Source organism: Taeniopygia guttata, chromosome 4A, assembly GCF_048771995.1.
Source record: "Taeniopygia guttata chromosome 4A, bTaeGut7.mat, whole genome shotgun sequence".
Taxonomy (NCBI): Eukaryota; Metazoa; Chordata; class Aves; order Passeriformes; family Estrildidae; genus Taeniopygia; species Taeniopygia guttata.
In genome coordinates, this window is record NC_133029.1 from 15,666,858 (window position 1) to 15,691,857 (window position 25,000).

General features: G+C 44.0%; 1 protein-coding gene and 1 long non-coding RNA gene across 2 annotated transcripts in view; one reads left to right on the top strand and one right to left on the bottom strand.

The window, feature by feature from the left end:
* LOC140684175 (uncharacterized) overlaps positions 1 to 25,000 on the top strand; it is a 144,068-nt gene that overhangs the window by 65,133 nt on the left and 53,935 nt on the right. The window lies entirely within an intron of this gene.
* Positions 1,877 to 14,317, bottom strand: C4AH8orf48 (chromosome 4A C8orf48 homolog). Its single transcript, XM_030272845.4, has 6 exons — positions 14,182 to 14,317; positions 13,079 to 13,316; positions 12,260 to 12,403; positions 5,379 to 5,590; positions 3,785 to 3,937; positions 1,877 to 2,743 (listed from the first exon to the last, which is right to left on the bottom strand). Exons 2-6 carry the CDS (start codon positions 13,305 to 13,307, stop codon positions 2,669 to 2,671), a joined length of 813 nt encoding a protein of 270 aa, XP_030128705.4. The 5' UTR covers positions 13,308 to 13,316; positions 14,182 to 14,317; the 3' UTR covers positions 1,877 to 2,668.

The window sequence follows — 25,000 nt, forward strand, 5'->3', positions numbered from 1 at the left end:
GGAAAGTCACAGTGCTGCAGCCCATGGAAGCTGATTTTAATGATCATGTGAGGAATGTAATTTCTCCAAAGGGTCAGTTCTAAAATCCAACCCCCCAGAAGTGGATATCAGCATACACAGAGCATGAAACAGCTGAGATGGGAGAAACCTTCTCTGTTAGCACAGAGCAATGAACCCCACCACATCAGCAATCATCCAGAAGATTAAATCATCCAACTCTGGGTGGCATGAAAGCCACAAAGGCAAAGCTGCAGAGCACTTTGAAGAGGCAGATTGATTTGTTTCACAGCCACAGCTGCTTTTCCCAAGGAATCCCTCTTGAGCCACCCTGCTCCTTTTATGCCCCAGCAAGCACAAACCAGGCAGCAGATGAGTCAATATTCCTTGACCAGAGTTTTGAGGTTTCTTTGGATCAACAGAAAAATCTGCTGCTGGAGGGAGGAGCTCCTGGAAGGGGAAAAAGGAAGATACATCATCCACCCTCTTTCCCACATCCTCCCTGGCAGAGTTTTGGATCTCCAGCCTCAAAAAGTGCAGGATTAGAAAATAAATTATTTAGGGGCTCAGATCATTCATTCCATTGCATATCTCTAAGAGCTGCTAAAGAAAACACTCAGCTCTCAGTCATTGCTGATAAAAGAATGAAACAACTGTAGTGAGCAGCAGGAAAATGCATCCAACAGCCATCAGCAAAATCTACTTTGATTTTCCAGAGGAGTTACCTGAGTTCTGTTTGTAACATTTATGCAAACAAGAGCTGTGCAGGCACTGTGTGTGAGCAGGCTGCTGCTGCACAGACAAATACTGTCAGACACATAACCCAAATAACTCAGAGTTCAGGATTTACAGAAAGGCTTGACAGCAGCTGCAAACACATTTCAGTAGCTCTAGAAAGCTTCTGTGTTCTGAAAACAGAAATATCAACATGTGCATGGAAGTCACTTTTTGTAGGTCTGCAAGGGCTGAAATCTGTAAAATGACATTTTCAAAGGATTCAGTTCCTGATCACCTCCTGTACACCTGACAGCCCCTCCAAGGCTCCACCTGAAATCCTGTGTGCCTTTCCCAGTGTTTGCAGACTTCCAAAGGCTCAGAGAACCAAGGTGTGCACACCCAAACAAGTTAAGGAACAGAGGTGGGGCATCCATGAAGAGATTGGAAGGCAGGAAATTAAAGGGATTTAAATATTTCTAAGGATTCCAGAGCAACAGGAAGGAACAAGCAGAGTTTATTCATTACCCAGGTGCTCTGCAGGGACAATTCAAAAGGGGATGCTTTTGGGGGAATATTTTTGATGGACAATTAAAGCTGTTTGCAAGGACAAGCAGCACTGAGTAACTCAGGGCTGGGCTGGGCTCCCACCTGGTGCTTGACTTGCTCAGGATCCACTCCCAGGGAAATCACTCAGAGCAGATTTTTAGGCAGCAGAAGGCAGAACTTTGCTAACACTTCTGTTTATATCCCAGCATTTCCCACCAGGTTTTCCATTGGTTTGTGGGAGGTGAGAACAAGAGGCTAAACAGCCCTCAAGGACTCTGATAAACAACACAGAGCTCGAGGAGGGAAACAACCCCATGAAATACAAAGCCCACTTCAGCAGTGAGGGCTCTTGGCCCAAAATGGGGGAAGAAAATGCAACAGGGGGATTTAATTCTCTCTGCTTTGGCACAAAAATACAGTGTGGGTTCATAGACAGGGATATCCCTCCAAGATTTCCACAGAGATGGGAATGCAGAGAAATCAGGAAATGGGAGGCTGAAGAGAGTCAGGCCATGGCAGGAGCAAGGGGCTGAGCCCCTGCTGTCAGCCTTGACCACAAAGCAGCACCAGGCTTTGGAGGCCACAGTGAGGATGATTTCATTGTCTAACCCAAAGATTCCCAGCATAATTCCATTTTATTTGGATGTGTACTGAACCCCAGATCCAATCTTTGAACAACAGTGATTCCATCATCTTGAAAAATTACAACAAATTCCAAAGTATTTTCTTGCAATTCTTAGCCCAGTTTTAATCTGTTGCTTTTTTTCTCTCTATCCTATATAGATTCCACGATTCATTTATTATCATTTCTCATCCCATTGGCATCTCCAGTCCTGCTGATTAATTTCAGTTACAAACTCATTATTTCCCTTCCATAAATACTACATTTCATTCTACTGCCTTTTATAGTCAACTTTGCTTTTTGTCCACCTGGGGCTCTCACTTTCAATTTACCATGAGGCAAAGCCTGAGCTGAAATGCAGTAATTACACCTCCCTGCCCTGGCAAACGGAATCATTTATTTTCCTTATGGATGGAAGCAGCTGGGAGCTGCTCTGCAATCCCACAGCAGTCCCACAATAAAAAAACAACAAACCAATACTTCTGGCTGGCCAGATTAATAATGGAAACTGTTGGCTTCTGGAATTTGAGAAACCTATGGAGATGGATTGCAATATATTGCAACATTTGCATTGAGGAAGGAGGCAGGGTTGACTCACACCCCAGCCAGGCAGATCTGGTTCCACCTGCAGGAATATTAAAGCAGCACCCAATCCATCACTGTCAGAGCAGCTCAGATCCAAAATCATTGGAATTCTGGAGCTGACTGCCCACAGGAGGCTCTCCCAGTTCTTCACCTGCTGGAGTTATGGTTCATTCAGTCTTTCCACTCTTGACCCTTCAGCCTTTACCACAAATCCCTGGGATCCTCTGAAGGTTTAGGAAAGCTTCTGAGTGCTTCTCCTAGAAGTGTGAGCATGTCCTGAAACAGAAAGGAAACATGGGATGATTCAGGATTGTATTCCTGCCATTTCTCATGGCCTGGAGCACACACCCAGTCCCTCAAGCCCAGCCAGGTGGGCAGCACTCCTCCAACTGCACAACCCACAATTTGGTGGGTTTGAAAGGATTCTGTTTAAAAACTCTGTCCAGCAGCATGGCCCAAAAAGCAGGATTCTTCCCTAAGGAGGAAGGGAAAAGCAGCTAGCCTTTCAGGGAAGCAGGGGGGAAAGTGGGAAAAGTGAAGCCTCACCCGAGACTGAAGCTCGGGTGAGGAAGAGTCAGAATTCTGGAGATTGGAATTATTAGGAAAGAAAGGAATGCGTGGTACAGCACAAACTCCCAGCCTGCTCATCAACAGGGGAAGAGAGCTGGGAGCTGCAGGAAGGCTCCTGCCTTCAGTCTGCCCCCTCCCAAGGAGGGAGAGAAGAGCTCTTCCTCCAGGAAAACCCTCCTGAAGAACAGCCACAGGAGAGCCATGGAATTCTGCACATTTCACTGCTCCCCCAGCTGCTCCAGAGGCACTTCCTGCCAGCAAAGCTTCCATCTGTGGGACACTGGCACAGAGACAGGAATTCCAAGAAGCAATCTCAGGGTATCCCAAGGCCTCAGCCTCCATCACACACTGCAGATGTGGAATCCTTGCACATTCCAAGACTCCCATGGCAAAGGATGAGCAAGGAAGCCCAGTATGGGCAGTTCCCTCCTATTACATCATTTAATTTTCCATTTCAGCTTGGACAGCCCAGCAGAAAACAAACTGGGGAGAAATAATCAAAATGGACCCAAATTCTGGGACATCCTGGCAATGACCTTCAGCTTCCATAAATCAGACATAAATCTCCTCAAATGACTTGAGGAGAATGTTGGTCCCAACCATTTTATTAATACAATGGACCCAAATTCTATTTTGGTTTGCACTGATCTCACTGCCATATAATCAGGGAGAATCTGAATTACAGATTCTTCCATTACAGCACCTATAAAATGTAGCATAATTTTTTTATCAACAATGTTTGCTTACCCTGGAGTAAAACTTTTCTTCCAATTTCTCTTGGATTAAAGCACCTTCCAACAGAGTCTTTTTTTGCCTGAGAAAGGCAACCTTGGCCAGCTCTGCTGCCTTCTGCTGGCAGTCAGGACAGGTTGAAGTCTCGTGGATTTCAGCTTCTGTCACCTGGAAGAGGAAACGTTGATGCCATGAGCAATGTCTGGCCTGGCAGCTTTGAGAACAATTAATAAAAATACACAGAGCTACTGTCTAAAGACAAAAATTGGCTTTTTAGGCAGTGGTACAATAATTCTGAGTCACAATTCCATCATCTGTAACTGTTCCTCTGCTGACTGTGTGTAAGGCCTTAAGCAGCAGCCAAAGGAGTTATGATTACAAATTATATATATATATATATATATATATACATTTTATAAATAAATAAAGATGCAAATAAACTCTGGAGCCATTAGTTCAAACATGCAGCTCTGAGCCAGAATCCAATCCAGACTCTGCAGTTCTGTAAGAGAATCAGTGCTACTCAGTGATTCCTAGGTCAGTTTATCCACCATGAAATCTTAAGCTTATTTAACAGCATTACACAAATCCCAGGGTTGGTGCTTTTATGAAATATCAATGGTTTTATCTGATCTAATTGACTCAGATTCCATCTGGCTCCATAAACACATTAAATTGCTACAAAAGCAGGGGAATCAACCCAAGGAAGTCCCATCCCAGACCTCTCTGTCCCCTTTTCCCTGACTTTTCTGGATAAAATGTTATTGTGTGGAGCTACAGACAGAACCAAGCAGAAGAGCAGCTGAAATTACTTTTCCCAGGGAATGTATTCCCACAATGTAACACAAATAAAAATGAAATAAAAAATTCCATTAAATTCGCAAGGTGGGTTAGCATTAATAGAAATCTAAAAAGCAGATGGCTGAAATGTCAAAATTGTTTTAAAAGACAGGAAGCCTGAAATAATTATCACACCAGAACTGACTTTCAAGTGTTATTTTTAGGTGCAGGGCTGAGGGGAGGAGCTGGGGCATAAAACCCATCCTGTGATACCCACTGGGCTGGTGACAAAAAAAGAGATTTGAATTAGCTGAAGATGATACAGAGACTTCTTAAGCAGGGACTGAGGTCAGCAAGATTTTATTGGAACTGCTTTTATCAATATTATCTAATACCTAAGAAAGCTGGGAGCATAGGGAGGTTTTGTCTTTGGAATTCTTCAAATCCTGAAGTCACAAAGACTTCACAACAAATAATATGCAGAATAATTTGATAAATAATTGGGGCAAACATAATCAGAGAAAAAGGCTTTTTCCTTCAGCTAATCCAGGGATTTTTATAAAATAAATGATGACCCCAGCCTTCTCAATCACACAAATCAGGATTTTATCAGCAGAGAATATTCTATGGTGATTATTTGATAGCAACAGTTCTACAGTGATGTCTAAGAAAGGAGAAGGATAAATCTTGGGTTGTCAATCCAAAACCTCTTCCAGAGCCCTGAACCTGGCATCAGGAAGGTGTGCCTGACTTGATCCTGTTATTATGTCTCTTTCTCCAGTGGTTCTCCCATAATTTAGAGAAAATCTCTCTTTCTCTCCCCCAGTACCTGTTTGACAGCCTCCCTGGTGTTTTCCAGCAGGATCCTGTTGATCAGGCGGGCAGGAACAGCACAGGAATCTCGTGTCTCAGCGTGCCTTGCTGGGCCTCCCCACTGCAGCCTGCAGCCCGTCCCTGCGCGCTCCTGCTGCATGCTGCTGCAGCTCCTGCTGCAGAAAGAGCTGAGAGCAGCCAGCTCTGCATGGGACAGCTCTGCAGCTCCTGCCAGGCACAAACAACAGGGCAAGAGCATCAGTGCCTGCCTCTGGGAAAGGGGAATTGCTGCTCTTGATCCGGGCCACCCCGGCTCTGCCAGGGAAAAACCAACGCCAGGGCCAGGCACTGCCTGCAGCAACTGCAGAGCACAACTGGGCACCAGCGGGGATGGGAGCTTAGGAACCTGCAGTTATTGGCTCTAAAATCAGAATTTCAACACAAACGGGGATGGGAGTTGTAGGAACCTGCAGTTATTGGCTCTAAAATCAGAATTTCAACACCAGTGGGGATGGGAGCTGTAGGAACCTGCACAATAAATGGCTCTAAATTAATCAGAGTTTGAATAAAAATGGGGATGGGAGCTGTAGGAACTTGAATAATAAATGGCTATAAATCAGGCTCCAAAATCAGAATTTGAACACAAATGGGGATGGGAGCTGTAGGAACTTGCACAATAAATGGCTCTAAAATCAGAATTTGAACACAAATGGGGATGGGAGCTGTAGGAACTTGTACAAAAATGGCTCTAGAATCAGAATTTGAACACCAGTGGGGATGGGAGCTGTAGGAACCTGCACAATAAACAGCTCTAAAACAGGCTCTAGAATCAGAATTTAAACATAAATGGGGATTGGAGCTGTAGGAACTCTCACGATAAATGGCTCTAAATCAGGCTCCAAAATGAGAATTTAAACACAAATGTGGATGGGAGCTGTAGGAACTTGCACAATAAATGGATCTAAAATCAGAGTTTGAATAAAAATGGGGATGGGAGCTGTAGGAACTTGAACAATAAATGGCTCTAAAATCAGAATTTGAACACCAATGGGGATGGGAACTGTAGGAACCTGCAAAATAAATGGCTCTGAAACAGGTTCTAAAATCAGAATTTAAACACAAATGGGGATTGGAGCTGTAGGAACTCTCACAATAAATGGCTCTAAATCAGGCTCCAAAATGAGAATTTAAACACAAATGTGGATGGGAGCTGTAGGAACCTGCACAATAAATGGCTCTAAAATCAGAGTTTGAATAAAAATGGGGATGGGAGCTGTAGGAACTTGAACAATAAATGGCTCTAAAATCAGAATTTAAATACAAATGGGATGGGAGCTGTAGGAACTTGCACAATAAATGGCTCTAAATCAGGCTCCAAAATGAGAATTTAAACACAAATGTGGATGGGAGCTGTAGGAACTCTCACAATAAATGGTTCTAAAACAAGCTCCAAAATCAGAATTTGAACACATATGGGGATGGGAGCTGTAGGAACCTGCATAATAAATGGTTCTAAAGTCAGAGTTTAAATAAAAATGGGGATGGGAGCTGCAGGAACTTGCAAAATAAATGGCTCTAAAACAGGCTCCAAAGACAGGAGGAAATAAAAAGACAAAAGGTTAATGGCACAGGATAAATAGATTAGCAAAGCAAGCAGTTAAATACTATGACATTAAATAAACTGGCTGTCAATAATACAGATTTAGCACCTTACTACCTGAAACTGCAACTTGCTAAACCCAAATTAATTAATATATCAAGAGAGCTCTTCATCAATAAGTCTAAGTAGCAATTTGTAAGAAAAATTAGAGGCAGTGTCCACTGAAGTCACTCTGGGAACACCTCCAATAAATTCCACAAACTACAGAAAGGCAATTATTTTTGGAGGAAGTGCAATTAGAAAATACTTCTCACCTAAAGCTTCAACAATCATTTCCTAAATTCTTTATAGGATCTTATTTAAAAAATATCACTGCCTCTTTCATCTTCTCTTATCCTTCCCAGCAGCACGTTAAAATAAATAAAATCAAGATTAGACTTCAGCTGGGCGGGTTGGGATGGATTTACAACTTCATTCAGGGCTTTTGGGGAGATTTTCCAGAGGCTTAGAGCACAATCAGTGCAGTATTTCATGGGGCTGGTGGGGTGGAGACACCACAGCTCTGCAGGTTTCCATGCCCAGATTTCCCCCAAAGCGTGGCCAGTTAACTCCAAGGATTCACACCCAAATTCCTGCTGGGAGGTTGGATTGGATCATTTGAACAACCCCTCCACATTCTGTTTTTTCAGATTAAATTCAATTTACAGACAGGCACTTGGCATTCCAGTCCCACAACACAAATCTTCAAAATACGGAACAATGGGAATATAAAACTTCCCCTAAATTCCCTGGGATTTCTCCTCAGAAATACAGTATTTATAAAGGAGAAGGGAATCCATAATTAAAATTAAAGCAGGAATTTTGTGGCTTCATGGACAACATGGAAATTATGTTTAAGTTCAGAATTGAGCATCACAGAACAATTTACTCCTCCTAAGAAGATGAGGTATAAAAATTATTAAAAGGAAAGACATGGTGACAATTTATAGACACATAAATAGAAATTTAATTTTAAAAAATTCTGAGGGAGCATCATAAATATCTGAGTGGAAACTACAATTTCAGTCATCAGGTGGTTTTCCTTACAAGAACCATGTAAAAAAGTGGAAATCATATGCCACTACTGGGTTTAATCACATTAATAAAATATTCCTGGCAGGTTCATTTATGCTGAACATAAAATGAATAAAAAGATTTAAAAAGTTATCATTGTAACTGGGGTAAAAGCCCAGAATAAAAGCATTTGAGTACTCAAAGAGAGAAGTAAAACACATCAGGTCCACTGAGCATTTAGTGACAGTTTAATACCAGCCTGAATAACTCACTTAAGGCTCTTCTGACATCCACAAGTGCAATTTTATTAAGAATTGGTTTCTAATAATGCATAAATCCTGTGCTGCCACACACCCACCCATCTGCTCATCTGCACCTCCAGACTTCAGAAGAAACACTGGCAAAGGAAACAGCAATTTTTAAACCTCACTGCACGACTCAGTGCTGGAGCTACTTCATATTAACTCATGCTTAACAGGAATTTCAGAAAGGATATAAATTAGGGATCAAGGACTAGAATTTTTCTGAAACAAACCCAAAAATAATGAGAAAAGTTTGTCTTTTAACTGAAGTATTTACACATTCAGATCTCCCCCAGGTGTGGGGGGTTCACCTGCCCAGGGGATCTCAGCTCTTGCTTTGGGGTTGGGTTTATTCCATGTCTCTCACAGATTCCCTCTTTTCCAGGTGTGATCCAGACCTGCTGCAATGCTCCTTCTGCAGCTGTGGTGGCAGATCTGAGGTCCAGTGCCAATGTCTGCTCCTCAAGGACATTTTCCTGATGTTTGGTTGCTCCAAATCCAGTTCTCCCTCTCTTCACTGCAGAGGCAGAGCAGGTGACAAGAGCAGCCCAAGTGACACCAGCACAGCATCAATGCCAGCCCCATCTCACCCACCAGGAAGGTCACTGAATGTGAAAGGTTTGGGCAGCAAAGCCCCACAAAGTGCACCAGGAAGCTGCTGTGATTCCAGCAGCCCGGGAGAGACAAGCTAATCCTCATGTCTGCATCCCAAACCCTGCTGAGAGGGTGGAACTCAGTGACCTGTGTGGGTTTTGTAGGTTTTATCAGTGACCTGTGTGGGTTTTGTAGGTTTTCTCAGTGACCTGTGTAGGTTTTTACTCCAGCCTTAAGTGTGACATTTGAAATCCACGAGGAGGGAGTAGAAGAAAATCTTTTGAGTTTGCTTTTCCTTTGATGTCTAACTTTGATTTAATAGGAAAAGTTACAGTCATTTTGTTGTTATTATTCTCTACTAATACTCTTATTTTAAAGGAGGTAAAAAGTAAAAAGAGATAACTGTGAAAGGCAATAATCAATAACTGCTCTTCAGTAAGGTTTTACCTCTGCAGCTCCAGATAGCATCTTCATAATGACCTAGATTAATTTTACAGTTTCAGATGAACAAGCTGACAACCTGACCAACAAAGAACATGACAAAGACCACTGCAGATAACACAGAACTGAGAGAAACAGGCTGAAATGTCAGGCTGTTCATCACAAATAGGAATTATAAGTGAGTAAACTCCTCCAGCACAGTGAATCACCCTAGAGTCACACAACAACCTGGGCTGGAAGGACCTCAAAGCCCATCCAGTGCCACCCTGGGACACATCCCACTGTCCCAGGGTGTTCCAAGCCCCATCCAACCTGGCCTTGGACACTCCCAGGGATGGGGCAGCTCCAGCTGCTCTGGGCAACCTCTGTCAGGGCCTGCCCACCTTCCCAGGGAACAATTACATGAACAGGGCAGAAAAATAAACAGGAGAAGCATTTCCTGGAGACACATGACAAAAGTGAGAGGCAACTTGTAAGCACAGCACCAGCCAGGGGGTTAAAGAGCCCCACCTGAATTTTCAGATACATCCAAGCTGAAGAATTGCCTTTTCCTGAGCACATTTTGAAGATGACTAACATGAAGCAATCTCTGTGGAACTGAGATTTTACAGTCGTGTTGTGCTGCATTTGCCTAATAAGAGCTCGTGCTACCACACTGGGGTGGAGGGACAAAGACAACTCTGATGAAAATTTCTCACCTCTCCTGAGGCCAGTGTGTTTTTCTTCTTTCAGCCCACAAAGAAAACCATGCAAAATAAAAATGACATTCCAGAGTGCTCCCACAGGTCAAGCAGAACCCTTTGCCCTCCCCATCACATTTAAGCCTATTAGTAGTAAGATGAGAAGGAAAGTCTTGAGGCACTAAAACAGCCCCTAATTCAGAGTACCCTGTGTGCTCAGTGCACACGATTCACTGAGCTGAGTGTGCAGCAATCCACTTCCAGGTGAGCTCATCTACTGCATTAAAAAACATCTCCAAGCTGCTAAAACAACACAAAAGTTGGGGGCTACCAAGTGCTGAAGGATTAAGTCCAAGAGAAGCATTTCTAGATTTCAGAAGACAAAAGTTGCTGTGCTTATTTTATGGTAACATTCTGCAATAAAAAAGGCATTATGATTGATTTGGGGATAACATGGCTGGGTACTGTGTTTGCATGAAAGGAAAGCATGAACCACATTTTGTGCTCTTCATATGGATCATTGGAAGCACCAATGTACCTGAGGCTGCCTGAGGGACAAGTGACAGGACAAGCAAAGACAAACCAGCTCAAGATTGTGGAACAGGACTGGGGGACTCAGATTCAGTCAAAGAAAGAAACTGAGAATTTCCAGCCAGGCAGAGGCCTGGGAAAGAGCTGGAGAGAATGTAAATAATTCTTTATCTCTCTTGCTTTTCATATTGTTCATAGTTAAGTTCTATCACTGTGCGTCAAGCACTTTACACCAATGCTGTGGTTTGTTTTCACTTCAGGACCAATGGATTTGGTCCTCATGAAGCTCTGTATAAAAGAGCAGTGTATTTTGAATAAATTGGGAGTTTTACTCTCAGCAGCCTTCTAATCTAAGTCTCCTCATTCCCGTCCTGCCCCGACAGTGACACAGGACTCGCTGCCCAGCCTCAGTGACCACTCTGACCCCCCTGCCATCAGCACCCCCCAGCCAAAGGCAGAGCATTCCCTGGTGCAGAACTACAGGGATCTGCAGGTGGTTCTGTGAATAAAATCTTTCAAGGGAAAACATCCTCAGCCTTCAGCTGTGGTCCATCCTTTCCCTTCCTTCAGTGCCTCTGAACTCATCAGCTCCCCTCACAGCCTCCAGGAATCAGTCACAGGACTCTGATGTATTTTAGGAAGAGTCTTTTGGCCAGGAGAAGCCTCCCTGGTGCAGATGAGCTGCTCCACACTCCTGCCTTCCCTCGACTGCAGCAACAGGAATGCAGGAGATGAGCCAGGAGCCCCAGCACTGCCACGGGGGGAAGGAGCTCTGCAATTCACACCAGCCTGGAAGTGACCCGAGGAGCTGCTGTTTTGTAGGACAGTTGGGTGCTTTGAGGATGCTGGTACACAAATCCCATGCCATGAAGCACCCAGGCAGGAGTCCTACAGTGACCTACAAAACTCCAAGTTTGCTCACTTCCCATCACCATGTAGATTGAGGAAGATTCCCCGTCTGCTCCCATTATTTTTTACTCAGTTACAGCTTTCTTGCTCTTTTTTCTTAATTAAAAATAGCATCTCTGACCCACTTTTTGACAGACTTTAGCAGGGCTTGCATCCCACCATCTGCTGTCACAGTTCCTTGCATAACCAGTACATGGAAATGGATCTTTCCTTCCTCCTTTCCTTCCTCCTCCTCCTCCTCCCTACACTCCATCACTATTTGGGTAAAGCTGCTCCATTGTTCCTGCCAAAATCGGTGCCCTACTGCCTCCCTCAGCTTGGGAAAGGAACTAAAACAGGGTAAACAAATAATTCAATTATCAATACTGTTGATTAACAAGGGGGAAAACCCATTTGACACAATAAATTCTGAAGTCATGTTTATTTTGGAGGGGAAAATGCCTGGATTTCCTAGTACCTCTACAGCAGGAGAGAAAAAGCCTGAATTAAATTTAAAAATTAATTGTCAAACATGGGGACATTTTCAATGTACTTTTCCAGGTTTTGTGGTAATGCATCACCAGGATAATGTCACTACATGGGGGGAGCATCAAAGCCATGTGAGATATGGGAGACAAACTGCTCTCCAATAAAGCATAAAAGAGAAACTTTGTACTTAATTACTTGGCTAATTAAGCCAGGCTAATTAGCTGGCTTAAATTTTATACACAGGCTGTTAAATTAAGTCAAGTTTACATCTCCTTCCAAAAGCAACAATTACAGCCTCTGCTGAAGTTACCCAACTCACCAGCAGGAGTTCTGATGGCAGATTTGTCTGGCCTAATCCCAGTGTCTTTATTTTTCAGATCAATCCGTTTTCCCATGGCATCAATCCATTTTCCAATGGCAGCTCTTTCCACAGCTGCAGGATCCACTGCTTCAAACTCCTCCTCTGCAAGGAAAAAAGGAAACTTAGAAGACACATTGTGAAGAAAGAAAAGTGGGAGGCAAATAATCCTCCACTTGAATGTGCCAGTCCTCCCTGCTAGGGAGGAGAAACCCTGAGCCACAGCAATACACAGATGAGGCCACAGATTTCAGCTTCTGCTTTATCCCTCATCTCCTGCAGCTTTAAGGTCCTACTCAGCCCTCTTCAGTATTTCAAATCATGAAATTATCGCATGGAAAAATTGTTTTATGGCCCAGCTGCTTTTCATACATGGTAAAAAAGTGGGATAACTCTAATTCTTGGATAAAATTCTTCATTTAAAAAAATTAAATGCCAATTTCTCCCTTTCTAGTATATAAAAGAAACTTACAGGGAAGAAAAGGTTTACAACAGCAGGTAGTGACAAAACAAGCTACTTTTCATACATGGTAAAAAGTAGCTTGGAGAATTGTTTTTTAAGGCGACAACAGAATTTCAGCACGACAAGATTACTAAGGAAGGATTTCCATGGCCAAGTCCTTCCCATGGAGCTGTCTGAAGCACGGATCTGGAGGGCACTTTGCACAGCAGGTATACTGCATGCAATTTTCACATGTTTATTTTTAATGTTTCAAGTCCCCACCACTGAGTGACTGAAGCTGTGGAAGGCTGGCCCCAAGCAGGGAGAGCTCTGCATACCTGCAGGACTCTGGCCTGCCAGTGATGATGAGCTTTCCAAAGCCTCTGACACAGCTGCTCCCTCCAAATCCTCTGTGGAACACCAGGATCCAGGTGCTTCACTCTCCTGCTCCTCGCTGAAGGACTCAAAGGTGTCCCCTGAATAGTCCAAGGCAGAGCTGCTGTCACTGTGGTTCAACCCCAGCCCCTTCCCGTGGCTGCAGGAGCTCTCTGCTGGGGCAGCTGCCATGGGACAGCACTGCAAATAAAAACAAAACCAAAATCAGTTCCACTGATCACTTACAGCAGCACGGCAGGTACATTGGGATGTTACAGTCACATCACACCACATTACACACCACAACAGATGGGTAAAATCACAACTCAGTCGTGATCAAGTCAAAGCAGGATTAGAGCAGCACACGTTCAGCTCCACAGGGTAAATGTACAGTACTGCACATCAGCTGTGAAACCTGAGCAGCATCCTTTTCAAATCTGTAGTGGATTACAGTAACGCTTGGATAAAATTCTTCATTTTAAAAAAATTAAATGCAAATTTCCCCCTCTCTAGCTACAACAGCAGATAGTGACAGAACAAGGGGGAATGAGTTGAAATGGAGAGTATGGTTAGATGAGATAGTGGGGAAAAACCTCCCACCGTCCCAGGCTGCTCCAAACCCCATCCAACCTGGCCTTGGGCACTGCCAGGGATCCAGGGGCAGCCACAGCTGCTCTGGGCACCTGTGCCAGGGCCTGCCCACCCTCACAGGGAACAATTCCCAATTCCCAATCTCCCACCCATCCCTGCCCTGTTGCAGTGGGAGCCATTCCCTGTGTCCTGTCCCTCCATCCCCTGTCCCCAGCCCCTCTCCAGCTCTCCTGGAGCCCCTCAGGCCCTGCAGGGGCTCTGAGCTCTCCCTGGAGCTTCTCCTCTCCAGGGGAGCACCCCCAGCTCTGCCAGGCCTGGAGCAGCTCCGTGCTCGGCAACTCCCCCCGCCAGGGCCGTGCCCGCCCCTCAGGGGCTCCGGGAGCCGCTCTGCCCTTCCCTGGCTCCCCCCGGCGCTCAGAGATGGGCTCTAAGAGCTGCTTTTTGCTCCTCCGAGCCACCGGACCTCGCTCCTTACCCCGGCCCGGTCCCCGGGGGAAGGGGCGGCCCCGGCGCTGAGGGCGGAGTGGGGCGGGGAGCGGAGCCCGGGGCCCGGAGCTCGGAGCGGGGAGCGGAGCTCGGAGCCCGGAGCTCGGGGCGGGGAGTGGAGCCCAGAGCGGGGAGCGGAGCCCGGGGCCCGGAGCTCGGAGCGGGGAGCGGAGCTCGGAGCCCGGAGCTCGGGGCGGGGAGTGGAGCCCAGAGCGGGGAGCGGAGCGCGGAGCTCGGAGCTCGGAGCTCGGGGCGGGGAGCGGAGCTCGGAGCTCGGGGCGGGGAGTGGAGCCCGGGGCAGCCGCGGCTGAGGCGGAAAATCCGGGCCCGAAATAGGCCCGGGTTGATGGGATTGGCGTTGTGCTTACACCCAAGAAGATGAACGCAGATGGCCTTGGATGTGACACTTCATGGAAATAAGATGCAAAAAGTGTTCCAGGGTGTGAAAAACGCCAATCACATGGTTTTTAAAATTTTAAAAGTTTAATAATAATAAAATGGTTATGAAAATAATAATACAATTAGAGTAATAAAGTTTAGATTTAAGACAATTACAAGACAATAAAAAGCAAAGAATTACGGATGTCCGGATGCTCTCAGACACTAAGTCACAAAAAACATGACTTGTGAACAAAGGAATCACCCTTAAAACAATACACTTGTTGCATATTCATACATCCTTCATGGTTATGCATACATTCTATTCTAAACAAGAAACTCTGTCTGTTGTATGTCATCTGTTTCCTTTAATCCCCTGGCATCTTCGAGTCTGAGCAAGGCCTGAAGAAATTAGTTTCTTCTGATAAGAAGCCACAATTTCCTCTCCTTTGGAAGATTTAGGTGTTCCTCAAAGTGAATATCTCATTCCTAAAAAAAAATTCCCCCACATACATAGTCTCTATTTTAATATTATGTCGGAACCTAAAACTATATTTAACACACTACTTGAGAGAATTAATACAGCATAACTTTCTAACATTACACATATAATATTCATTGTAACATTTGTAAAAAGCCATTCATAACATGCATTTTTCACAAGGGCATGAAATCTTCCCATATGTTCAGGTACAATTTCCATAGGTTGTATTATGATAAAAGCAGCTTTTCTGTATTCTGAGATCTTGCTTTAAAATTGCTATTTCAGGTTAGCTAATATTACCTCTTTTTTTTTGTTTGTTTTGTTTCAGTGAAGTCTTTTTTGGCAAGAAAAGCTGATCCTTCAGTCCTGGGATGCAGAGTGTGTTGTCTGTCACTGGGGTTTTATCCTCATGCTGAGTTTGGACTGCCTGACCAAAGGACAAGAGGTTTTCTCTTCTCTCACATGTGATAAAGTGCAGCAAAAGTGATCTTGTGTCACTTGGAAGAGAGAGCTCAGTGCTGAGCTCTACATTAAATATAAAGAAGGATTGGGCAGCACGAGATGGATGCAGGAGAGTAATAAATCCATTGATGCAGTGGGGTGTAAAGCAGAGTGGAATAAACAGCTCTGCCTACACATCGTTCAAATTTTAACATTCAGTTGTTTGCTGAGTGGGCTGCTCGGGGCTGGCCTTTTGCTGCAAGAAATTAAAATAATTTATGTGGGATAAACATTTCTTGTACCTTTTGTGCCCGTACAAACGAGAGCAGTGATGAGAGGAGTGTGTGAGTGGAAGGGAACTGCAGGAGCCAGCTCAGTGCCAGGAGCTCCTGGAGGCAGGAATCTGGAATTAGGAAATTCTGGAATTCTGTACAGTTTGGATCAGCCTGACCTGCCTTGTGTCCTAAACCTCTCCAGCCCAGAGGTTCACCTCGCACTGGCTCTTCTGAGGTGTTTTCCTTCTCAAGAAGACACTGTGGCAGCCAGGCTGGGAGAGATCAGGATCTGGAAGGAACTAGACAATCAAGTGAGAGATTTCATGCTCTGGGCTAAAAACCACAGGGAAAAGGGCTGGGAGAACCATTTCCTTTTCTTTAAAAATCTAATCAACATGCACAGAGAATAACACAGAGTAACTGAGAATAACCCAGATCCCCACAGCTCCCACTAAATGCTTTGATTATTTATCATTGCCCATTTTTTATGGAAACAGTTGACGTTAGATTATTAGTGACCTGGGTGGTATTTGATTTTTTTCCCCCTGGAGGTTAAAGGCTTTGTAGTTTCCTGTTCTAGGTCCTTTTTAAAATTCGTTTTACAACATGAAAAATATATTGTTCCGTCAAGTTTATTTCTCTGACATTTATCCAGTGCAGAGTGTGATCCTAATATTAAAGGTTTTTGATTTGAAGCTCAGGACACAGACAAAGCTTTTCAGCGGTCTTCCCTAAAACAGGATATTTCATCACTGCCTGGGAAGTTATTATGTTGGAACAGCATAATTATTTGAAGGAGTATTTGTTTTTCAGGGATTTGTGAGTGATATTAGGTGGCTCAGCCCAGTTGTGTCACAAGGTATTAAGGTTTCTGCCTGCTGAAGCCATGGAGCTGGGCCTATATAGAGCCATAAATAATATTGTGGGAGAGCCAGTGACAGACTTTGACTCCAGCTCAACTCTTTATTACTTGTTATATTAAATTTAAACACAATTGTTGAATTTCTTGCTGTGGGCAAACGCTTTTTGATGTCTCCTTCTATTAAAGTTGTACTATCCCTTTTAGCCTGTGAAACTCACTCTTGCCAGGTGTGTTTCTCGAATAATCAGCCCCTCATTAATGATGCCAGCAGAATTAATTGGGCTGTCAGCAGGAGGTTGGGTATCCAGTTGGGAATTATGGGGTGAGGCCAGTGGAATTAAGCACATTTTGACTGTGGGGAAAGTTCATGGGGCTCAATAATGAGATGTTCATGGGCGTTACTCTGTAGGAAAAGGCAGTTTCAGGCTGGAACACTTTTTTAACTCTGGAAATATGAAGGACAAATTCAAGAACTCTTATGAAATTTGAAAGCATTTGTTGACAATTTGAGATACAGTCAAGGTTTTCCTCTTTATCAGCACAGAAAGTACTGCCAAGGAGCCCCCAGACACCATAAATCATCCAGGAGAGTGCAGAGGCTGAGAAGACTACAAAGAAAAGGCTCTGGGGCAGGCAGCACCCTGAGAAGTCATTGTTTAGGGCCTGCTGGATTTAAATTGGTCATTTCAGCTGCCATTAACTCCTATCCCTAATTAGAAAATGGATTGATCTTTGCTGAAAGTTGCTGGAGACTGGCAGGTGTCCCTGGCAGATCAGAGCTCTGCATACAAATGAGATGGTGAACATGTCCACTGAGTTTCAGACAGGGGAAAAAAATAAAATCCATATTTGTAGGCAGCTGTTGTTAATTTTGCTTTGGGATTGGTGTTGGAAACAACACTCCAGTCAGCAAGGCCATGCTCTGCCTTCCTGATTTTCCTTGTGCTTTCAGCTGGATAAACATCCTTCCTAAGGAGGTGGGAAAGGGCAAGTTTTTATCTTCCTCCTTTGGTGCCTGCAAACTGCAGATTTCCTTGTGAATCCTCTGTTCTTGCAGGAGCAAGAATTTCAATTTCAATAACCCGGTGGGAAAACAGCAGAAAATGCAATAAAGTTCCACGAGGCAGCAGCATCAAATCTCCATTCACAGGGATGGATATCCATGTGCATGCAAACATCCAGATCCTCACTGGACACTGAATTTCTAAACCACATCTTCCCCAGCAGCCTTAATTCTTTTGTGTCTGAATAAACCAGTGCTGCTTCACAACAGCAGCCTGGGAAAACCTCAGATCCTGCCAGGGACACCCAGAGGGGTTGGTTTCTAGCTCAGTTTGGTTTCTTGTCTGCAGTTTTGCATCAGTTCTTTTTACAGAATTATTATACAGTTATTGTAGGTGCTTTAAATAGCTGGATGTTGGAGAGCAGTGGTTTTTCCTTGTTTTTCCAAGGAATATCACAGCCTGAACATTACATTAATTCATGGGGAAAAAGGAGAATCAAAAACCCATCTAGTGAAGGCTTGAGATGCCTTCATTTTCTTCTCTCCTTTTATTATTGTTGCCTGATGATTTCCCTGTGGCCCATCCTGCTGAATTCCCAGTGCATTGCAGTGGGAAGAGCTTCCAAAGGCATCAGCAAAGGCATCCCTTGCTCTTGGCAGATCAATACTGGCCTTATCAATCAGTGTGCTTTGGTAATAGGTTGACTCTTTTGGGAATCTTTCAGGATTGGCTTCAAGTTGATGAGTTATTTTGCCAGTTCAGCAAATGCTTTAATTTAGAAATGGCAGCTTTTCATTCTGACTCTGTGTTTAGCCAAAAAACACAGAATTTATTTGTTCCTTAGCCAATTTCTTGAAATACTGAAGTGCCCTACACCTGCTGTGGGTCGTATCAGCAAAGGATGTTCTGTTTTCCTTTCCAGTCTTTTGCTGGTGGAATATTATTTCTACTGGAGAACCTGGATTGATTTTGTAGTTCAGAGAACTTTTATAATCTCTCCTGAGTTTAAGCTCATTTCTGAGAAATCTCATAGCCCTGAAGGAAGGAACATAAATGTTGCTCTGAGCATTTCCCTTTTGGGAAGGGGGTGACTTGTTTTGAGTGGTATTTTTTTGGGAAAGGACTTCTCCCTTCATTTTCTGGAACCATTTGATAACTCAGAAAATAAACATTAATTTAAAGTTTGGCAGCAGTTTGTGCCACTTTTGTGTGATATTTGAGGACTTCAGTGGCAGATCTCCTCAATAAATGTAGCTCCTATAATCTTAAACAGTGATTTTATTTGTGGACCAGGCAAATTCCTTGGTGCTTTCTGGAACATTTCTCAGGTCTCTGTGCTGAGTAATGCTGCAGCTACTGAGTAAACCTGTCCTTCCCTCTGGTTATAAACAAAGCAACTGTAAAATTGGTAACTCTCAACTCTCATTAATAGAATGGCCCTCAGGTGTCAATTTTGGTCCCAAATTATGTCAGGCTTTTAAAAGTTTCTGTTAGACTTAGGAGCATGCAGATGCCTAAAATGGCCTTAAAACCCAATTAAGGGTACAAATGGGAAGACAATTTCTACTGACTCATATAATTTTGAAGAACATTTAAAACACTGATTACTCTCCAAAGATAGGGAAAATAAGGATGAGTGCTGGGAAATCAAAGGCATAAAGAATAAATGGCTCCTGTAAGGTTGGAGTGACAGCCTGGATTCTCACTGGGACACTTCTTGCTGTGACAGATGCATGTTATTCATTATCAAGCTTTGAAAATTGTCTAATTGCTTGTGGTGAATAATTTGGAGTGAATCACCTTTCTCATCCCCAATATGGGAACCTCACCAGTGCTGTGCTTTCCCCCCATGTTTCCTGAGCTCACTGGTGGGTATTTATGAAATAATTGTGCTCCATTTGAGAGGCTGAACCACCACAGCAGGAGAAGGTTGATGGAAGGAAGCTGGCAGTGAGTTTGGCAGGCAGGTGAGACCCTGCCATGCCAGGAGATTCCCAGGTGTGGGGATGAAGGGGATTTCAGAGTGCAGAGCCTCCCAAATGTTATAGATACATATTATAATATTGGCTTTTTGCAAATATTTAAATGGATTCTATCTGTGTGGTGTTAAAGTAATTATTATAAAGATATTGCTTTTATTTCTGTTGTTCATTAAGCTTAGTGCAATAGCTAATATAAGTTTGCTTGTGTTAAAATGTCTGCTTGGATGGGATAACATCCAGTGAACACAGGATGAGGACACCTGCACAGAGCTGCCAACTATCAGCACTCTCTGTCTGAAGACAGTGTGGACCAAGGCCCAAAAATTGGAGATGATAAGAATGGACTAAAACCACAGCCAAGGACTCCACATGCTCTGAAAAGGTGGAACTGAGGAGGAGCCATACTAAACAATTCTTGGAACATGGAAACTAGTTTGGGGAAAAAGTTTACTGTGCTTAATTGTTTATGAATATGTAAACAGGCTGATGTAATAGAAATGGGATATAAAGGGTGTTTCCAAACTAGCAGGTGTGCTCTTGGCTGAGTGCCATAATAACCTTTGCTCTATGGTCCTTGTCTCCTATGGTCCTTTATTAAACTTTTTACATTTTCACAGGAGAGTGAATGTGATTTTCACACAAATGCTGTCAGAGCCAGCCCAGGTCTCCTTGGGGGAACCACAGAGGCCCCTTCTCTCTGAGATGCTTGAGCACAGCTGTGCTCATGATCCATCCATCTGACATCTGACTGATCTCTGCTGGGAGAGGGAGGGCTCTCCAGAAGGAAAAAGGGAGGAAACCAAGCCCAGGATTTCTGTCTGAGGCATTTCAGCTGAAGGCTCCTGCTCTGCTCAGGCTGTGCAGGGAGAGCAGAGGCCGATTCCCTCTGACTCCATCCAGAGGCATGAGCAGATTTCATCCAGATTTCCTGAGCTCTGTCTTCCCAGCCTTCCTCTCTGAGAGCTGCCAGCTCAGATCCACATCCACAAGAGCCACTGAACCTTCTTGAGCTGTTTATTGAATTTCTGAAGTATCAGAACAGCACTAAACGGGCAGACTCAGCTCAGCCCTGGTGTGTGCTCTGGAGTAAATCACCCTGTCCCATGCCAGGAGACCAAGGCTCCAGCAAAAAAGGAACTTGATGATCTGATTCTAATTAGTTTCTTGATTTAATGGCAGTAATTTTACTTTCATGATGGTTGCCATTGCCCCAGCTAGCAGGGATAATAGACTTGGTTTCCTCAAAGGCTTATTTCTGATGCAGCCTCTGTTGAATCTTAAGCAATAACAAGCAGAAGCCCACAGTTACTTCAAAATTATGGGGTTTTGGTGGTTAAAAATGTCATGTTCTCTCACCTCAGTTGTTGACTGGGAATTGCCAGTATAAGAAAATGAACAGTCATAAAATTAAAATATAGCCTTAGTTGACTCCATTTCCTTCTAAGATGATCTTTTTGTTTCCTTGCTGATTTAAACACCTGCAAGTTAAAGTCCTCTTGAAACCAGAAATGGGCAAATAAAATTTTTAAGGAAATTAAACAGCATGGCATGGGATGTGTTTACACCAGTAGAAAACCAGAATGACTCGACAAAAGATAATGAAAAACAAGGGAAAAAAATGGACTGATCTTAATGACCTAATGGGTGAAATATTAAAGTAACATTCAGTTTTGGTTACCTGAACCAAAATGCTTTCAAAAGTTACACCTGAGCTGCAGAACTATCAAAACTTGTAGCTTTAATTATTTTATTTTCCTTTTTAATTTGTAAAAAATTCACTCTCCACAGTTGGATTGGAGTTGGATGAGGGATCTTCACTTTTCCCCCTCTGTGATTTGCACAATCCATGGATGGATTCAGCTGGGGAAAGTTGTCTGAAGGTTTTGCTTGCTTTCCTCCCTTCATGAAGGGTAATTCTACATCCCCTGCCTTTGCCCTGCATTAAATGGAATTTCCCATTATTATTTATTGCGCTTATTTACCTTTCTAAATTCTTCAAACCGAGGAGTGCTTACAGCTCTGAGGCCTTGAGCTCTCCAATTCCTCATTCACAGAACACCTGCTGACTCCTGTGCTAACTCAAAAGCCTCTGCTGGGTTGTTCCTGAATTTTGAAAAGCAAAATACATTCACAGTCCTCCCTTAGTTATGAATAATAATAATCCAGACTCTGATCCTCTGCATACTTATTTATGTGTTAAGGTGTAGCCATATGTGTAGTGCCTTGGGAATAGTTTATTAAAAAAAAAGCCAAATTGATTAAAAGTTGCATTTTTCTCTGCTGTTCATTAAATAGTTTGAAGTAAAATAATTGTAAAGAATGTAGAAGATGCATTTTGAACAAAAATATGTAAGTGGAGAAAATACACCCTGGAATGTGCTGATTGTTTTAATTAAAACATGAAGCGTGGAGATGTATTTCTGTTCCGTCAGGAATTTGTGTTTAAATGTTCTGGAAGATTCCCAGATCCTGAACATGTTCCCATCATGTACAGCCCCAGACACACAGAATTTGTGAAGAGCTCTTCTGCTCTGTGACAAGCAGCCTGAGTCTCCAACAAGGGATTACCCTGAAGTACAGACCAGAGCACGATGAAGAACAAATCTCAGTCAGAGCAGAGAGTGAGACACTAAACCCATAATTCAGGCTGACAGAGCAGGAGGAGCCAGTGAAGCTGTGGCACCTTTTGCATGGAACAGGAGCAGTTCTGGGTAATTAAATGCATTTTACCCCAATGAAATTGCTTGTCCTTCCAGCAGGGCCTGGCAGCAGCAGGGAGCATCCAACAGCAGGCTGCTGTCTGAAAACTCAGGAGTCCAGACAAAGAGACCTTGATCTCAACTGGGAGAATCCCAACAGCTGCAGGACTTTTATTAAAACTTAAAATTGAGGCTGTTGTTTCAACTTTATTCTCTTCCCTCCCCAAATAAAGGAAATAATGACAAATCTTCTTGTCTGGCTGGGCCAGCTGAGGAGTGCTGGCTGTGGCTGTGTCTGAGGTCCCATTCCCGTGGGGGCTCTGGGTGATGCTGCTTTTTACCAGGATTGTTTTGGGGGCCACACTTGTGTCTCAGCCACAGAATCATCCCAGCTGGAAAAGCCCTCCAGGCTGATCTCATCCAGTGAAATTCCTGTCCTGTCCCACTGCTGCTCCAAGGCTTGTTCCCCAAGCCCTGGGGCATTGGGGGCTGGCACAGCTGCTGCCACCCTGGGCTGCTTTGGAGACAAAAGCAGAATTTCCTGGCTCTCCTCAGTGAACTCCAGCACCAATTCCACCTTCCCTCCTTGGTTCAAATCAGGTATTTTCACCACATCCCTGTGAACACTTCCTACTCAGTGTACACATAGAAATAATGCAAGAATTTAGATTCTTCATTTATTTGAGTCCTGAGATCTTCTCCCACAATGACTTGGAAGCTTTCTCCTTGTGCAAGTCCAGCTGCTGCTTTGGAGGTGATGTCCATGTGGGATTGGCTGTGTTTTCCTGGTTTCCCCGGGGCATTCCCAGATTTGTTGAGTTTTCCACAGGCACAGCTGCTGGTGCAGCCACATCTAAAACACTTTCCCCCTAATTCCTTCCTGGCCTACGTCACCTTATCAGTTCTGCTATCACACCCAGGCCTCTTGTTGCAATGATATATTCAGCGTTACTAGGACCAAAATACCCATTTTTGTATCTTTTATTTAAAAAGGAAACTAAAATTATAGAGTCAAAGCAAGTGTTGCTTGTGGACAGGGCTTCCAATGGCTTCAGGTGCCTCTTCATTATTCATTTGGCATGTTTATTACTGAAGAGAAAGAATTACAGGTGTCTTGAGGGCCATCTGTGTTCTTCTGGATAGAAGGCACAGTCCTAATGGCAAAAAAGTAGTTTAAAAATTACCTACTTGGCTTTTTTGTTCTTATAGCAGAGCTGGAGCTGAGTTTGGACCATGTGATGTTTTTAACAGGAGTTACTGAAACACTCCCTGGCCAGCCCTTTCACCAGCGTTTTTGAAACAATTTCTGATTTTTAACCGAAGTCTTGTGTAAGAGGCATGGCAGGTGACGGAATCTGAGGTATTGATGATTCTGAGATTGTAGAAAGTCTCTGTCTGTCAGCCCCGATGCCAAAGCAGAAGCCATAATTGGTCTGTGCTGGTTTCAAGGTTGTTTATTCTGTTTATCTCTAACATGTTCTGCTGCCCTGCCGCAGCTCTGTCCTGCAGGGCAGCGTGTGGGGCTCTGCCCTCAGTGGGATGGTACAAACATTAAATACCACAAACTACCTGTGCTGCATTTACAATAACGTGCCAATATCTGTCACCTACGTTGGACAGTGTGTCCCCAGCCTGAACCAACAGAAAAATGCCAACACCACAGTGAAACATGGAGGGCATGAAGAAGGAGAAAAAGGACAAGACACACCCAATTTCCTCCATCTTGTCCCCTTTGGACACCTAATCTAGAATCCTAAAATTTTACTTTTGCACCCATGCCACACTTAATTATTACTCATATCAAACACTCAGAGGTTGTAATTGATCCTGTAAGATTGAAAACTCTTTTCCATGGACAGAGATCACAGACAGTGTCTCTGGGGGCTCTGTCCAGGGGGGTTCCTGACCCCTGCCAGGGTCCCAGACCTGCCAGGGCAGCCAGAGGGAAGCCCTGGATTCCCACAGCAGGGAAATCTTCAGCTGCTCCCATTTAGAATTTGCTGTCCCTGACCCCAGCCAAGGACAGAGCTGGTGGCCTGGGCTGGACACTGGTCCCAAACCCTATGCAGTGGCAGTAAAATGTTCATTACTCTGGTTTGATGAGGCTCAGGGGGACACTGAGGCAGAATTTTTGGAGGAGCAGAGATGTCAGACTGCCCTGACTGCCTGGGCCAGCCCAGGGCTGAAACAGGCACCCGATTCGGGAGCACACAGAGATCAGTGTCCAGTGAAGGCCTGCAAGAGCAGCAGCTCCAGAGTGCCCTGGATTGCAGAACTATGGATTGGGCTGGGGACAGGAAGGGAATTCGCCCATTTCAAGGAAAGTCAGTAACAAAATATTATGTCCACCGTTCCTCACGCTGTCCTCTGCTGTCAGGACAGCTCTCCATCATTTATCATTTTTCCATGGGTAGAAATTCCATGTTTGAAAGGCAGAATGGGTTCTGATCTGTCTTTTACAGCCTGCTAAAATAAACCCCCAGATCTAAACAACCCCACATTTTGTCATATTCAAGTTTTAATGCGGAGGCTTGAACCCACATTTATTTATTAACTACAACACATTAACAACGGTTTAATTAGAAGCACCTCTTCTAAAGCCAATGCATTTCTGATGTGCAGGAAATCAAGGATATCAGAGTGCTTCCAAAGCCTTCGGCATCTCACTTCCCAGCAGAAGAGG

Excerpts from the sequence above, each read along its gene's own strand:
- C4AH8orf48 (XM_030272845.4), bottom strand. The coding sequence starts at position 13,307 with ATGGCAGCTGCCCCAGCAGAGAGCTCCTGCAGCCACGGGAAGGGGCTG. Across the intron at positions 5,591-12,259 it reads TGCCATCAGAACTCCTGCTG|GAGCTGCAGAGCTGTCCCAT; the intron begins GTGAGTTGGGTA and ends TGTGCCTGGCAG. Across the intron at positions 2,744-3,784 it reads AAGAAAAGTTTTACTCCAGG|GACATGCTCACACTTCTAGG; the intron begins GTAAGCAAACAT and ends TTTCTGTTTCAG.